This window comes from Mesoplodon mirus (assembly GCF_964341445.2).
Source record: "Mesoplodon mirus genome assembly, chromosome: 5".
Classification (NCBI taxonomy): Eukaryota; Metazoa; Chordata; class Mammalia; order Artiodactyla; family Ziphiidae; genus Mesoplodon; species Mesoplodon mirus.
The window spans coordinates 172,140,260-172,155,949 of NC_138980.1; the positions used below are offsets into that span (position 1 = coordinate 172,140,260).

At 45.2% G+C, this 15,690-nt stretch overlaps 1 protein-coding gene and 1 long non-coding RNA gene across 7 annotated transcripts in view; one reads left to right on the forward strand and one right to left on the reverse strand.

Annotated features, from left to right (window-relative positions):
* Nucleotides 1-8,493, reverse strand: part of OTULIN (OTU deubiquitinase with linear linkage specificity) — a 30,063-nt gene extending 21,570 nt beyond the window's left edge. For 2 of the 3 annotated variants that reach the window (XR_014294167.1, XM_082622400.1), the window contains exons 1-2: nucleotides 8,185-8,493; nucleotides 155-231 (exon numbers count right to left, since the gene is read on the reverse strand). Coding sequence is in view for 2 of the 3 variants with exons in the window: in XM_082622400.1 (XP_082478526.1) it covers nucleotides 155-231; nucleotides 8,185-8,336 (229 nt within the window). In the remaining variant the exon portion in view is untranslated. Of the gene's footprint in view, nucleotides 1-154; nucleotides 232-5,288; nucleotides 5,316-8,184 lie in introns of those variants that run through there. The other variant, XM_082622401.1, reaches the window with a different exon arrangement.
* Nucleotides 8,494-8,662: 169 nt separating this feature from the next.
* The window catches only part of LOC309804925, a 65,398-nt gene continuing 58,370 nt past the window's right edge, over nucleotides 8,663-15,690 (forward strand). For 3 of the 4 annotated variants that reach the window (XR_014294191.1, XR_014294192.1, XR_014294193.1), the window contains exon 1: nucleotides 8,663-8,770. This is a non-coding gene — a long non-coding RNA (uncharacterized lncRNA). Of the gene's footprint in view, nucleotides 8,771-8,808; nucleotides 9,077-15,690 lie in introns of those variants that run through there. The other variant, XR_014294194.1, reaches the window with a different exon arrangement.

The following is a 15,690-nucleotide window of genomic DNA, read 5'->3' on the forward strand; positions in this document are numbered from 1 at the left end:
CAAAATGAATAATCCAATACAGATAAGACCACACGCACACGCATGTCTCCTAGGAAGTACATCTCAATATTTCATGGAAATGGATATACCGAGGTAACTGCATTTTCTACTATAAACAGTAGGAACTCTATAAAGAAAACAATTCCAAACATACCTGATGACCCTCCTTCATGTATAAGTAATTCTTTCTCCTTTTCTATTTCATCCGCCGCACGATACATGTCCTCCTCGCTGAAATCATACCAAGTTAGACATTTCAAAAATTTGTTGCACTGACATGTTCCCTCTTATCACAACATGCAACTGCTGAAAAAATTTATAAGACACGCAAAGTTTAACTTTTTCACATTACATGATGACAGTCGGATAAAATATGGGTCTTTTATCTTAGACTCGTGTTTCTAGCATTCCAATTCAGTTTTTTACTTTAACTGAGACATGTTACACCACTCCACTGGCTACACGGCTCTGAGGCCGTTTTAAATGTAACGTCTTTAATGCCTCACGTACGTAAGCATCTTAGCGTGCATCTTATCAGTGAAGCCATGCCATGCTGAAGATGGTGCTAATAAAAGTATACAGGACTGCAGGCCAAGTGCCAACTTTAGTATGTCGCAAACAAATTTTACGAGAGCGACTCTAAAAACAAGGATAGGAGATTTACAAGTCCCCGGAGCTACAAAACCTCCCTCAGGCCCCTCCTGGTCCCTGAGGCCCACACGCAAGCAGCCACCCGCCTTCTGCCGAGCACATCCCGGCACCCCGCCTACTTTCACTGGGACTTAGCACAACAGCTCCCAAAAGAGTCTCTAGGCTCCTTCAGTGAGCTAACAAGAACCTACTAAGTCCTGGAAAGGGAGAAGACCCCACTGGGTGCCAGACAAGGATGAAAAACGGGACTTCTGAGTTTTAAGATGCCTCCTTTTCCCCTCAAGATACACCACAACGTGACAATGATGGGAAGGAGAAGTGCCAACTCTATCTTTGCTGAAACCACAAGACACGTGAAAGCCCAAACCGTCCACAAGTGGAAGAACGGGCTGGAAGGGACGGAGGAGAGGGGAAGCCTCGAGGCCAGCGGAGGGGCATCTGCTGGAAGGGAAGACCAGCACACCCTGCAGGGCGCCAGGAAGGCTCAGGAACTGGAGGTGCCCAGTGCTTCAGAGGGCAGAGGAGACACCCAGGGCTGAACACAAGGAAACTGGCTGGTGTACACATCAGGAGAGATCAGACCCCCAATTCCCAGAACTCCCTCCCCATGACAGCACCCCCCCACTCCTCACACAAGACAGGAGGCTCCAGGCACCCTGGACATTGGACACAGGAAGGAGGAGTTACCAAGGAAACAGGTGAGCGACTCGAGAGACGTACTCACACCCTGGATTCCCTCAGCCCCCCAGCTCCGCGTGCATCAGCCCCGCCAGAGGAAAGGGGACCAGGTGAGAGGGAGCAAGAGACAGGAGAAGGGCCACTGAGACAGACAGGCTGCGCTGGGCACTAACACACCCTCCGCCCCGCTGAAACCCTTCAGTGGCTCCCATATAAGCAAGGAAGTCTACATCTGGACCCGTCCCGCCACTCCAGCTTGTATTCTGCGATTGCCCTACACACACCCAACACTTGTGTCCAAACACCTGACCGACCCTAGCCTACGCTTTCATGCCTGTGATTGGCTCCATCCAGGCCCCGGCACGAATGGCTTACCACCTACCACCTCAGGGCAGATGCCGTGCGGGTGGCCTCGCTGAGGGTGCCATGGCTGGAGTCACCCAGGGTTCAACCACTCCTCACTATAGCCATACGTGTAACCGTGCAACTCAAGTGGCCACACTTCTCACCACCTAAATGTATCCACCCGTAAAAAGGACAGTAAGAGCGCTCACCTCAAGAGACTGCTGTGAAAACAGACGCATAAATACTCAGCACTCAAAAGCGTTAGCTAGCCTGATTAATTCTCATGCTACATCCATTCGTGTAGAGCAGTGGTAAGATCATTTCTTATTCCTTTTTTCCTTTTCTCCTCTCCACGTAAAGGTGATGGGGCATGTGTGCCTGTCTTTTTTTTTAACGTTGTGAGGTTGAGGGGACATACTAGGGAAAAGGTACTTTCCATGTGCTCTAACCCCAGTGAGATTTCAAGTAACAGGTGTGATGTCACCCATGGAGCCCGTGCCAGGGTTAAAAGCAAACAGAAACCAAACTCGCAGGGACTATACATCAAATGCTTAAAATAAAAAGTGACTAAATGTGTTAAGGTCTTTTTTCAATAGTTTAATGTTATCTTTTGGCCTCCTTCCTAGCTTTATCAAATAGGAGAGAAATTCTGATCCTATAAAACAGGCATTTAAGTGAATCATTTTCACAGTATCATTATCAGAAGCATGTCTTTGGGGAAGCCACTTCCCTAATCTTGGTCTCAGTTTTCCCATCTTCAAAACAAGAAGGCTAGACAAGACCTAAATGATCTACATGGTTCCTCTTCCAGTTCTTAGTCCTAACAGACTATGAATCTATTCACACTTCAAGCAAATTCTGTGGCTACGGGTAGGCATATTCGCCTGCACTCTTGTCTCCTTCCTTTCTAACCTACAAAATAACCAAAGTGCAATGGCAACACCAGTGCCCAGAGGAGGTTCTCTAAACAAGCATCCCTCTGCACAGCCGCAAATACAAATTCCGCCAAAGACCAACAGGAAAGGGACGCAAAGAGGTCAACAGGAGAACTAAATGCAAAAGGAAGACAGAGCAGAAAGGGAGATTACTGGTAATAGAAATGCGGTGACTCAAGAGATACAAAAGAAGTAAAGCAGAAATTGAGGAATGGGAGGCCCGGAGTATATTCAAATGACTTAAGCCACACTAGATTTCATTCAGATTCCCTGCACAAATGCTTGCGAACTTCCATGGCCACCAAGGACATGTGGCCAAGGACATTTGCTAACTTGCCAAGGCCACCAGGGAAACTATAATATGGCTTTTAAAAGCCACTGTATCTCCTTGGAGAGAAGATAAGTTAGAGGTTCAAGCAATAAAGCTCAATCAATACGATCAGAAAATAAGACATTTAACAGCCAAAATGAAATATTCATCCAACATAAGGACCATCAACTGGAAAGTGAGAGAGATGTGTGAAAGCAAGAAAAATTAAAATAATTTTATTTAAGAAAATACTTCACTCAATAAACTTCTGCTTTAACTTTTTTAAGTATCAAAATATTAAAGCTGAAAATAACAACGAAAAGAAATTATATTTAAAGTTGGGAATCTGAAATAGCTAGAAGTTTAAATTTTTGTCATGGGAAGGGAAGACAGTGAAACAATGCAAGGAAAGGGGATATTATATGATAAGATAAAATCCTTGATGCTGACCAGTTTCAGAAATTGGGCAATCTTTTGTGTGTGTCAAGTTGGGGTGGGGATGAGGAGTGTCCACCACTTAGTACAAAGAGGCCACTGAAGTCCACAGGCTCAAATGATCACCAGAGCAAAAAGTTTCCTTCTAGAAAACATACCCATCACTAGAAAAGTAGTAAAGAAAAGTAAAAGTCTTGGGCTTCCCTGGTGGCGCAGTGGTTGAGAGTCCGCCTGCCGATGCAGGGGACGTGGGTTTGTGCCCCGGTCCGGGAGGATCCCACGTGCCGCGGAATGGCTGGGCCCGTGAGCCATGGCCGCTGAGCCTGCGCATCCGGAGCCTGTGCTCCGCAACGAGGGAGGCCACAACAGTGAGAGGCCCGTGTCCGGCAAAAAAAAGAAAAAAAAAAAGGAAAAAAAAAAGAAAAGTAAAAGTCTTAAATCTGACTTGATTTCTTGAGGACGTTGGCATGTGAGTCATACTCAAGTACAGTCGAGTTAAATTTTAAAACCAAAATGCTAATAATTCCTACTTAGAAAATTATTAGTTTAGTACCATAATGTTACTTTAAAGTATTTTCAAGCTCCCATTTTCTCTCAGAGATGAATTATTTTACTCTCAATATTAAGGCAATATACACCATTGAGTAGGTTACATGACATTGTCTACTGAATTATAACCTTCCTCTTGCTCTTTTCAAAGACCTGGATAACAATAAATGTTTGAAAACTTAATTTTAAAATGCTTACTACCTGTAGACAAAATTACACTACTCCCCAAAACAAAAGCCATAAACTAAAAACCCAGGGCTCAGTGAAGCAGAAGACATTTCTGTGAAGCCAATTTTTCAACTTCTGATACAAGTAAACACATGATATGAAAAAGTGAATGCTAACATATATGCAAAGCTAACAAGACAGCACGTTAATCACTCACTGTTATGAGCATCTGCACCAAGCTTCCCTTAGTTATCTAAAAAAGCTCAACTGAGTATGGCTCTGTTCAGCTCTCTGGACTTGAACGCGGCAGTTCGTGCTTAACTTGGCCTGTCCTAGAAGACTAATGGCCCAGGCAGTGTTGCTGAAGTATCAACCACTGTGACACCACGCACCATCCCACACAGGCACAGGAAAAGCAAAGACCACTCAACCCAGCCTTTCTCCACCTCTTAGTGGTTGTAGAGATGAGTGAACAACACATCAAATGTGGGAAAGTACCGGCACCCAGGCTGAAATTCCACCTCCCATCTGCAAGTGGACTTTCCACGACTGGCTCAGGCTATTCCACGTGACTTCCAGAGGTGCCTGGGGACAACCCTCAACAAGGAGGTTTCTCAGAGGCATCCCAGCTCTGAAGCAGGTTCTACATCCAGGAGGGGGAAGGGGAAGGAGGGAGTCGCTGTTACCCCATCAAAGACAGCCACCCCCCTCCCCGGGGCTGCTAAGGTGGGTGGGAAAACACATTCGCACAAAAGCACATTGAGCAACACCCGAGGACGACGGCGTCACAGTTTGCTGTGCACGGCCCTTCTGAGAATCCACAGCTCTCCTCAGAACCTCAGTCCAGAAAAACATAAATACACGCACAATTTTGCCTTCCACTTCAGAGGGGTACACAGACACATCATGTTCCCCCTTACACACAGCCAGCCTGTGGACCCCAGATTCAAACCCTGTCCCACCGTCAGGCAGACAGAGAAGGACCATGGAGTAGTCTCACTTCTCAATTCCCTAAGCATGTCTAGACTGGCCACCAACCATGTCCCAGAACCATCCTGGTCCTCAAGGATTGTAGTACTAGCTTAGCTAAGAGGAAGAAGTGACACAGCCTAAGTTTCAACTGTATGGGTCAGGTGAGCAGGGGATGGAGTACAGGAAACCTGCTGATAGGAGGAGTGAGGACATTTCCAAAAAAAGTCAACTGAATCTGGTCTGACCTAATACTTCCTCAAAAGGGACCCTGAATCATCTTGTGAGCCATCCTTAGGGCTTGTCCAAGGGATGTCAGCCAACCACAGCTCTCAGGTGAACTAAGAAAAAAAGGAAAGAAAGGAAAGGAAGGAAAGAGATTTAGGAAGGAGCTTATCCATATGATTTTTATGTCTTTCTTCCCCACTATTTCACTCCCTTGCAAAACACAGTGAGCTTAGTCACAAGGAATTTGTGTCCTACAGTACAGCCTGTAGGAAATGAGCCATCCCTTCCCCTACCCTTCACTGTACCGCTCAGAGTCACAGCCCAGATGTACAATATAATGGCTACAAAAGTTGGGCTGTGATTTGTCTTCATAATTTCTATCCACTGAATGAATTAAAATGACTCTGCGGGGTATCTCAAAACATCTGCATTTTATGGTGTTTCATATTTCCAGATGCAAATATTTTACTCAATTCCTGTGCAGGTCAAACCTAACTCTCTGGGTGGGAAGAAGGGATTTGGCTCCAATGACAGAAAAGCACAAGATTCAAAAACTATTTGAGGACCTAGTTTAGGCATTGCACTATTTATTTATATCTACACTCAACTATTAGGCTGCATATATCATCGTGTAAGAACTGATGTGCACACATTATACTGCAAACTATATAATGGCAATGTTTATATGCTGCAGTACAGTTTCTCTAGCCCTTAAGAAAATATCAGAGTGCAATGAGAAGTAGCCCCACTGCCCATATAATAAACAAGGAAGCCCAGAACGTAAGATATGATGCTCAGAAGCTGATATTTGAAGTTATCTTCACCTCCTTTCCCTGGCTCCCCCTTGCTCTCTTATGAGAGTTAAAAGAGAATGAGATCATCAAAGACAACAAAAATAGGAAGAAAAAGAAATTAAGCTAGTAAGTAAACGTCAAACTGGAATATCTATTCCAGAAAAAAAAAAAAGTGAAGTCTGCATGATTATATGTCATGTCCCTCTACCGAGTTTTGCTGAGAAAGCCAGAAAGACATGGGGGGAGGTCACCACCCAGGCATCAGGGAACCTGGCCCTGAAACCTACTCCCTGTGCCTCCCTGGCCAAGCTGCACCTATCAAATCTGCAACTCAGTTTCCTAACCGATAAAATGACAAACCTAGGTTGGGTTGTTACATTCCCTTCAGCTGCATGCCCATAATTCTACTGACAGTAGAGAGAAGAGACACCTGTGCCACAGAACCTTTTCATCCGGGAAGAGTGTTCCTTTTGCACTATGACCCATTTCCCCAGGTGCTCAGACTCTGGGAACCACATCCAGCAGAAATGCTTGCCAAATAACTCTGTGTATTTGGGGGACCGTGGTTTGGACTTCAAAGTTTCTGCGTCTCCCAGGAGGGCACGACACAGCTGAGGCTGAGAAGCAGCATCTGAGGACCAGGGCCGCTAGGTGGGGAGCACAGCTGAGACCACCGGGGCCTAAGTGCAGCAGCAGCAGTCAGCCTGGAAGCTGCAGGCAGGAACAAGCACGGGCTGGGGAGGGGCAGGGGCAAAGGCCGCCCCCATGTGCACCCCAACTTCACCCGCTGCAGAGTCTTAGGTAGGGCTCAAACCCAGGGAGCAAAACTGCAGCCACCTCTGCTCACATGCGCCTGCACAGTGGTTTCAATTAAAAAATAAAAGGCTACTATTTAAAAATCAGGGGAATCCCCTGGAAGCCCAGTGGTGACGATCTCCGGCGGGGGAACTAAGATCCCGCAAGCCGTGTGGCACGGACAAAAAAATTTTTAAAAATAAAAGTGAAACACCTGGATGTAATTTAAAAATAAAATAAAAATCAGGACATTTCAAACAAAAGTCAGAATATCTGGAATCTTCTATAGGCTGGAACTTAGTGGATCCTGTCCCCATAGGACTCAGATCTCCAGGAGCCCATGGGACACCTGCCTAGCTCCTGGGGGCAGGAGTTTGAGACCTCCTGCTCTAAATCTTAACCCATTAAGTGTGGATAATATACCACCCCAAGGGGCTTGGGTGCTCAAGGAGAAGGTCAAAGCCCACGATAAAGAGCCATGCATGCGAGAATTATTGTAATACATTATCTGCAATAACAGCTCCCCCAGGACCCCTTTTTAGGAAATGGGGCGGGGGGGTGTGGAAAGCACACTTTCCGGCCAATTAAGATCTCTGTCAAACTGGTTACCTGAGTGCTTTTGTCGATTTTGGAATTCCAAAAGCATTTATATGTGACTAGAACTTGAAAGTGCAGAAAAGTTTCAGCCTTCAAGTTTATATTCTGCTTCCACCCCTGACCCCAAATCCTTGCAGAAACTGTAAACTCTTCCGATGTACGCAGTCGCCTTTACAGTTCAATAAGGAATTGATCTAAGCAGCACTGCCTTTCGCATTTAAAAATCAAGGCGGTTGGGGACATCTAGTTAAGCAGCTAACAGGCAAAAGAATGGGGGCAGATTCCGTCCAAAGTCTGTCCAACAGGCGGGACGCTCATCAAGCACAGACTTGCCTTCCAAGAACAAACAGGTCGCGTGGCTCAGCTTTCCTGGGGTTGTGACAGCGACAACCTTAGTCCGCTGCCGCGACAGGTTGGGGGGAAGCGCTAATGGAGTGGGTTATAAGATAATATGCTTCTGGAGTCTGTTTCCCAAGTTGCTGGAGCTTTCTTTAGCTTTAGAGCTATGGAAATGTCAAAAAAGCGGGGGAGTACTGGATAACCATAATTTTAAAGCGCGCCTTCCGTAAAAACTTTTGTCATCGGACACACTGGATACAAAAGTGTCTTCACCGACAACCTGAAAAGCAAGGGGGCGAAGGGCCCTCCGCCGGCTCCTCCCCCGCCCGTGGGTGCCGAGCCCGGGGCCCCACGCCGCCCCCGCCGTCCCCGCCCCGCGCCCCGCACTCACTGCTCGGCCGGGCACCGCACGGCGGCTCGCGGCTGCCCCCCGGCCATCGCTTTCTCGCCCTCCAGCGCCGCGGCCCCCGCCTCCCGCGCCGGCTTCTCGGCACAGCTCTCCCCCGGCCATGCTCCGGGCTGAAGCATCGTCCCCCGACTCATGGGGCCTCCGCCGCCGGCGGCGCCGCAGGGGTTCGGCCGCCTCCCAGCGATCCGGAGCCCCTCCCGTCTGGGCGCCAGGCCGTGGCCGCCGCTGCAGCTCTGCTGCCCGCCGGCTACCGACGGTTCACAGGACACTTCCGCGCGCGTCACCACCGCCCGCCCCGCGGCCTCTGACCCGCGGCGAGGGGGCGCGGCCCGCGACGGCTGGGAGTCCTGCGACGCGGAGCCTGCGCATGCGCCTGCGCGGGCCGAGCCGCCCGAGAGGACCGCCCACGCGAAGCACTACTGCGCGTGCTCCACCCCCGCGCGCCGCCGGCCAGCCCCAGAGTTCCCCGCGGGCGGTCATTGACCTAAGAGTCGCGGCAGCTCCTTGTCCTCGCGTCCCCGGGCGTGAGGGAGAGAAAGTGCTGGACGAGCGGCGGGACTCGGCCTCGGTGAGGAGGAGGAGGGCCGGCCTGGGGCGTGAAGGGCGTTAATATGTTTGGGCGCCTTACAGTGTCGCTCTGGGCTTCGAAGCCTCGCCCTCCGCCGGAGGAGTTTCCTCGGCTGTAGAGCGAGGGATGTGGTCCAAGTGGGTGATGTGCTGCTTCACCGGCCTCCCAGGGGCAATGCCATCACCACCTGCCCCGAGCCTGGAGCCCGCCGGGCTCTGGCCTTCGGCGTGGTGCGGGCTTGTCGCTCCAGAGCTGAGTTAACAGCCATCCCCTCCGTGAGAAGGGGGACACGGTCCTACCCAACCGGTGAGCCAGCGCAGCAGCGTGTGTGTGTGTGTGTGTGTGTGTGTGTGTGTTGTTGGACTACATTCTTTCAAATAGGAAATTTGGGGGGCTTCCCTGGTGGCTCAGTGGTTAGGAATCCGCCTGCCAATGCAGGGGACACGGGTTAGAGCCCTGGTCTAGGAAGATCCCACATGCCGCTGAGCAACTAAGCCCGTGAGCCACAACTACTGAGCCACGTGCCACAACTGCTGAGCCTGCACTCTAGAGCCCATGAGCCACAACTACTGAGCCTGCGCTCTAGAGCCTGCAAGCCACAACTACTGAGCCCACGTGCCACAACTGCTGAGCCACAACTGCTGAGCCTCAACTGCTGAGCCTGTGCTAGCCCACGAGCCACAACTACTGAGCCCGTGTGCCACAACTGCTGAGGCTGTGCTCTAGAGCCTGTGAGCCACAACTACTGAGCCTTCGTGCCATAACTACTGAAGCCCAGAGCCCATGCTCCACAACAACAGAGGCTGCTGCAGTGAGAAGTCCATAAACCACAACAAAGAGTGGCCCCCACTCGCCGCAACTAGGGAAAGCCTGCAGCCACGAAGACCCAACGCAGCCATAAATAAATAAATAAATAAAATCTATTTTTAAAAAACTAATAGGAAATTTGATTTAGGAGGAGCAAGAGCAAAGGGAAAATATTAACAGACTTCAAAGATGAGAAGACAAAAATGCTTCCTGTCCAGGGAGGGAATAGCGGAGTAGCTGCTAAAGATGAGCAGCAGTCATGGGTGCAAGGGGCAAAGAGCGCAGGCCAAAGTATGGAGGAAGGGAATGGCTTGGGCAGTTTGGAAACCTACAAGGGGTTCTGGGGTAAAACGGGTTCATAATGGGGTTTTATTGAAAGATGAACCTGGAAGAAGGGTACTGGAGACCAGATCTTGAAAAGCCTCCTTCAGCTGATGAGGAACGTTGTGTTTGATCCTCCTTGAAAGATCGGAAGGAGATTATTTTAAAAGGTCATTTTGTCTGCAGTTAGAGAAAAGGTTGGAGAAGGGCAAGACAGGGAAATCAATATAGGGAGACTATGTAGTAATGGGCATCAAAGGTAGAAACTGGCTGAAAAGAATACTTGCATTTTATGGCAAAAAACTGGCGGGTTTTCTGCTTTAATTTTATTTGAAAAAGTAAAATACACATGCTAAAAAAATTCAGAGCATACAAAAGAATATGCAGTCAAATTTTGTATGGATGTTAAGGGTGTGGGATTATAGTGGGATGACTAGTGTCCCCTAAAATTCATTCTCCAACTAGAAATGCAATGTGACCTTATTTGGAAATAGGTTCTTTGAAGATGTAATCAGGTAAAATGAGGTCCTGCTGGATTAGAGTAGGTCCTAAATCTAATGTGTGGTATCCTTATATAAGAAGAGAGGATGCAGACATATATAGACACAGAAGGAATCAGGACATGTGAAGATGGAGGCAGAGATTGGGGTGATGTAGCTTGAAGCCAAGAAATGCCAGGAGCTGCTGGTAGCTAAGAAAAGACAAAGCTTATTCCAAAGAGCCTGCAGGAGAAGCTGACAACTTGAGTTCAGATATCTACTCTCAAAAACTGTGAGAATAAATTGCTGTTGTTTTAAGCCTCTCGGTTTGTGGTACTTTGCAGTAACAGCCCTAGGAAACTAATACAGGGATAAAGATGAAGGCTTGTAAAATCCTGTCAGGCTGAATTTATTGATAAGAGCCTACAAAGCAGATACATTTTACCTCAAAGGGTTAGAAAGGGTTAGAAAAAGATTGAGTTTGTTTGATTGTTTGCTGAGTATGTCTCTTCCAATTGTACCTGTGGAACTAAGAAAATAACCACAAGATGGCTTTCAGAGCCCAATGGACCCACTGTGAGAAGAAACTGAGTGAAAACACCTTTGATCACTTGACTTCCTTCCACCCAAAAGTGCCTACACTAAATGAAGTTGAACTGCCTAGGATACTGTAGAGGAAGATCTCCAAAGTCTTGGGAAGATGGGAATCTTAGAGTTGATTTATCATGTAAGACTTTCTCACCCACCTTGGGAGGGTCCAGAGGACATTACATGACTATGAGAAGTAATTTGTGAAGTGAGTCCCAGCACCCTTGAGGAGATCTGCAATTGCTCCTCTCTGTATTCAGATGTATCTTACAATGGAACCTGTTATCATCAAACTGAGATTCTTAAATGCAGTGGTGATGATGGGATCTCAGGGTGGCAGGTAGGTACCAGTGTGGTTGCTGTAATGGACAGCTGAGCCAAAGCAGTAATCAGAATTGTCTGACTCGCAGAGACCTGTGGTATTGGCTAGTTGATCATGGTGTCCCTAGAAAAGAAATAGATGGATAATTACTAAATTCTTACTTGGTCTTTATAAGCAGAAGAGTTCTGGGAACTCCCTGGTGGTACAGTGGTTAGGACTCAGTGCTCTCACTGCCGAGGGCCCTGGTTTAATCCTTAGGGAACTAAAATCCCACAAGCTGCACAGCACAGCCAAAAAATAGATTAGCAGAAGAGTTCTGGATCTATGAACAGAAACCGTAACCTGTGTCACCAAAACAGAAAGTCACAGCCCCTCAATCAGTTCCCAGGCTTGAGCCAACTTACGTACCCAGAACTCTGAATGAAGGGCAGGCCAGGTCTTCTTGAGAAAGGACCCTACTTCAGTGACAAAAATGTATAGTGTTAATGTTTTCCCCAGCCTTCCCCACAGGGTCCTATAGCCATCAACAAGAGTGACTGTTCATTGGGGGAAAGGAAATAACCAGACTTTTGGGGCTTAGTACACAGTGGCTTTGACCTAATTCATGGAAATCCAAAATATCACTGTAGTATCTACCTATCAGAGTAGGGGCTTGTAAAGGTCAAATTATCAGTGGAATTTTAGCTCAGGTTCATCTTATATTAGGCCCAGTGGGTCTCTGAACACCTGTGGTTATTTCCCCAGTTCCGGAATGCGTAAAAAATGCACATGCTCAGCAGCTGGCAGGATCCCCACAATGGTCCCCTGACCTGTAGAGTGAAGGCTGTTACTGTAGGAAAGGACAAATGGAAGCCACGAGAACTGTTGCTACCTATAAAAATGTAAACCAAAACAATACCACATTTTTGGAGGGATTGCAAAGATTAGTACCACTATCAAGAACTTGAAAGTTGCAAAGGTTGTGATACGCATCACATCCCTTTTCAACTCACCTAGTTGGCATGTGCAGAAGACAGATGGATCTTGGAGCATTACTGGATTTTTGTAAGTCCGATTATGTGATGATCCCTGTTGCACTGCTATTCCAGATGTGGTTTCATTGTTGAGCAAATCAACACATTTCCCAGTACCTGGTGTGCAGCTGTTGATCTGGCAAATGCTTTTTCCTTTATATGTGTTGAAAAAGACCACCGGAAAGAATCAACTGGCAAGGTCAGCAGCACACCTTCACTGTCCCACCACAGGTTATATCAGCCCTTCAGCCCTATGTCATGATTTAGTCTGCAGGGACTAAATCCCCTTCCGCTTCCACAGAACACCACACTGGTCTATTATGTTGATGATGATATGCTGATTAGTCCTGGTAGACAGGAAGTACCAATTACTGTACACATACTGGTAAGATATTTGTATGTCAGAGGATGGAAAATAAATCCACCCCAATTCAGAGGCCTTCTACCTCAGTGAAATTTCTAGGCGTCCAGTGGAGTTGAGTATATCAAGATATCAATTCTAAGTGAAGGATAAGTTGTTACATCTGGCCCTCCTACTGTTAAAAAAAAAAAAAGGCATTACACCAAGTGAGAGAAGAGAAGTCTCTGCAACGGTCCGGGCTGCTGTGCAACTTACTCTGCCACTTGGGTCATATGATTCAGTTGATCCAGTGATGCTTAAAGTGGCAGATAGAGATGATATTTGGAGTCTTTGGCAAGTACATATAAGTGAATCACAATGCAAACCTTGAGGATTTTGTAGCAAAGCCCTGCCATCCTGTGAAGATAACTACTCTCCTTGTGAGAAACAAGTTTTGGCTTGCTGATGGACCTTAGCAGAAATGAATACTTACCCATGGGCCAAGTTACAATGTGACCTGAGCTCAGTGATAAATCATATTGATGGTATGTAACCTTGATATGATGCAAAGGGCACCACACCTCTGTGATCTTCCAAACCCATAATCCCAGTCTAATGAAAGGAACACCGGACAAATTACAAACTCCATTAGAGGGGCATCCTAAAAATTACTTCACCAGTTCTCTTCAAAACTGTCAAGGCCACCAAAAACAAGAAAAGTCTGAGAAATGATCACTCGAGAGGAGCCTAAGGAGACATGACAACTAAATGTAATGTGGTATTCTGGATGGGGTCCTGGAACAGAAAAAGACATTAAACAAAAGAAGTATGAATAAACTGTGGACTTTAGTTAACAATAATGGATCAAAATTGGCTCATTAAGGAATAAATATACCATACTAATGTAAGATGTTAGTAATAGAAATTGGGTACAGGGTATATAGGAGCTCTGTACTATCATATCCATTTTTCTATAAATATAAAACTATTCCCCCCCCCAAAGTCTATTATATTAGAAAAAAATCAAACTCAAATCACCATGTCACAAAATGTTAAACCAAGACTTTCCAAAATAAGGAAGAATGTCAAATCATGTTCTTATTTTGTACTTCAGTAGAAAGATTTAAATTTAAAATTTAATTATTTCATCTTTAATCCCTTAAAATTGCTATTGTGTATGTGTTTTATGGTATACATAATACATAAACACAGAGGTACACGTGTATTTTTAATGTATATGTGCATATTGGGAATGTCCAAAAATTTTTTAACCAGCATTACAGAACTAAATTATTAGAGAGCAAGTGTGTAAACTAAATAAGTCAAAAACTAAATCAGAGTTTCTAAGAGGAAGTTGTGAAACGTAAGCCCATGAACTGATATAATTACAATTAGCCTATTGTTATGTCAAGATGAATAAAAACATAGCAGAAAAATCTATAAGCCTAAGTAAAAGCCTATATAATAACATTGCTAGAGACAATTCCAGTTAGTTTCCAGCTTCCTCTTAAAATCAAACATTCCTAAATTAGATAACTAAAAGCAAAATGGTGACATAATAATGTATAAGTCCTTAGACTTGGTAACATATTTTGAACCATCTCAAACTGATATTACTTCTTCAATGGCCTTCCCTAGAATAGTTAATGCATGAAAGATTCTGAGCTCCTTTTCTTTGAATACTTCAGCCCTTATTTACAGTAACTGTTCATGAAGAATACTACTGAGCCATTACAGTTTTTATTTGTTTGTTGGAATGATTGATTTTTTAAGTTCTCTATAAGGAACTCAGTACAAGTTGGACGCATATCTCCCTTTTCAATACCCAAAACTCATATTTTACAGCAAAGTTAAAACACCCTATATTTTTACTCTATGGAATTTCCCAGTGTCAGAGCTATAAAAAATAGACTACAAGTGTATTCAGTACATCAGTTTCTAAAGTAGTCACAGGTACTTTTTAGTTTATTCTAGTTTCACAGGTTCATGTACTATACTCAAGCTTGGCAGGAAGTATCACTAGTTTCACTTAAAAATTAACTACTCTAGGAATACCTGTGTATTTATTTGAAAGACACCCCCCCCTTTTCAGCATGTCTCTTGATTGTAGAATGCTCATTATTTTTAAATAGGACTTTGGGGGTGGGAGCTACTATTTTCTTGCAGTTCTGAGACTAGAAGAAATAACTTTACAGGGAAAAAATTAGGAGAAATAGTTCATTAAAAAATATCTTGCACTAGTAATAGCTTACCTGAAAACCCCCAAAATTGTCCACAAGAGTTTTTCTTGGGAGAAGTGTGTCATAATGAAATTTTATCATGAAATTCAAACCATTTCATACATAAGGAGATGACAGAGGATGGTGTTATAAAAAGACTTGGAATTCTAGACAATATTAAATGAGTCTTTTGCCTCCAGCTAAACAGAATTTCATCCTAAACAAATAATTCAGGCAGCTGATTATCTTAAATTATTTGAAGAGCTTCTAAAATGGAATTCCATACCCTTAGTACCTTAATATCTGCTATGGACTGAATCATGGCCCCTCCAGATTCATATGTTGAAACCCTAACCCCCAATGTAACTATATTTGGTGATATGAGCTGAATATTTGTGTCCTCCCAAAATTCATGTGTTGAAACCCTATACTCAAATGGGATGGTATTAGGAGGTGGGACCATTGGGAGGTAATTAGGATCAAATGAGGTCAAGAAGGTAAAGTCCTCATGAATGAGATTAGTGCCTTATAAGAGTCACAAGGGTATCTGGTCTTGCATTTAGGCCTTTAATCCGTTTTGAGTTATTTTTGTATATGGTGTTAGAGAATGTTCTGATTTCATTCTTTTACATGTAGCTGTCCAGTTTTCCCAGCACCACTTATTGAAGAGACTGTCTTTCCTCCATTGTATATTCTTGCCTCCGTTGTCATAGATTAATTGACCATAAGTGCATGGGTTTATTTCTGGGCTTTCTATCCTGTTCCATTTATCTATGTGTCTTTTTTTTGGTACCATACTGTTTTGATTACTGTAGCTTTGTAGTATAGTCT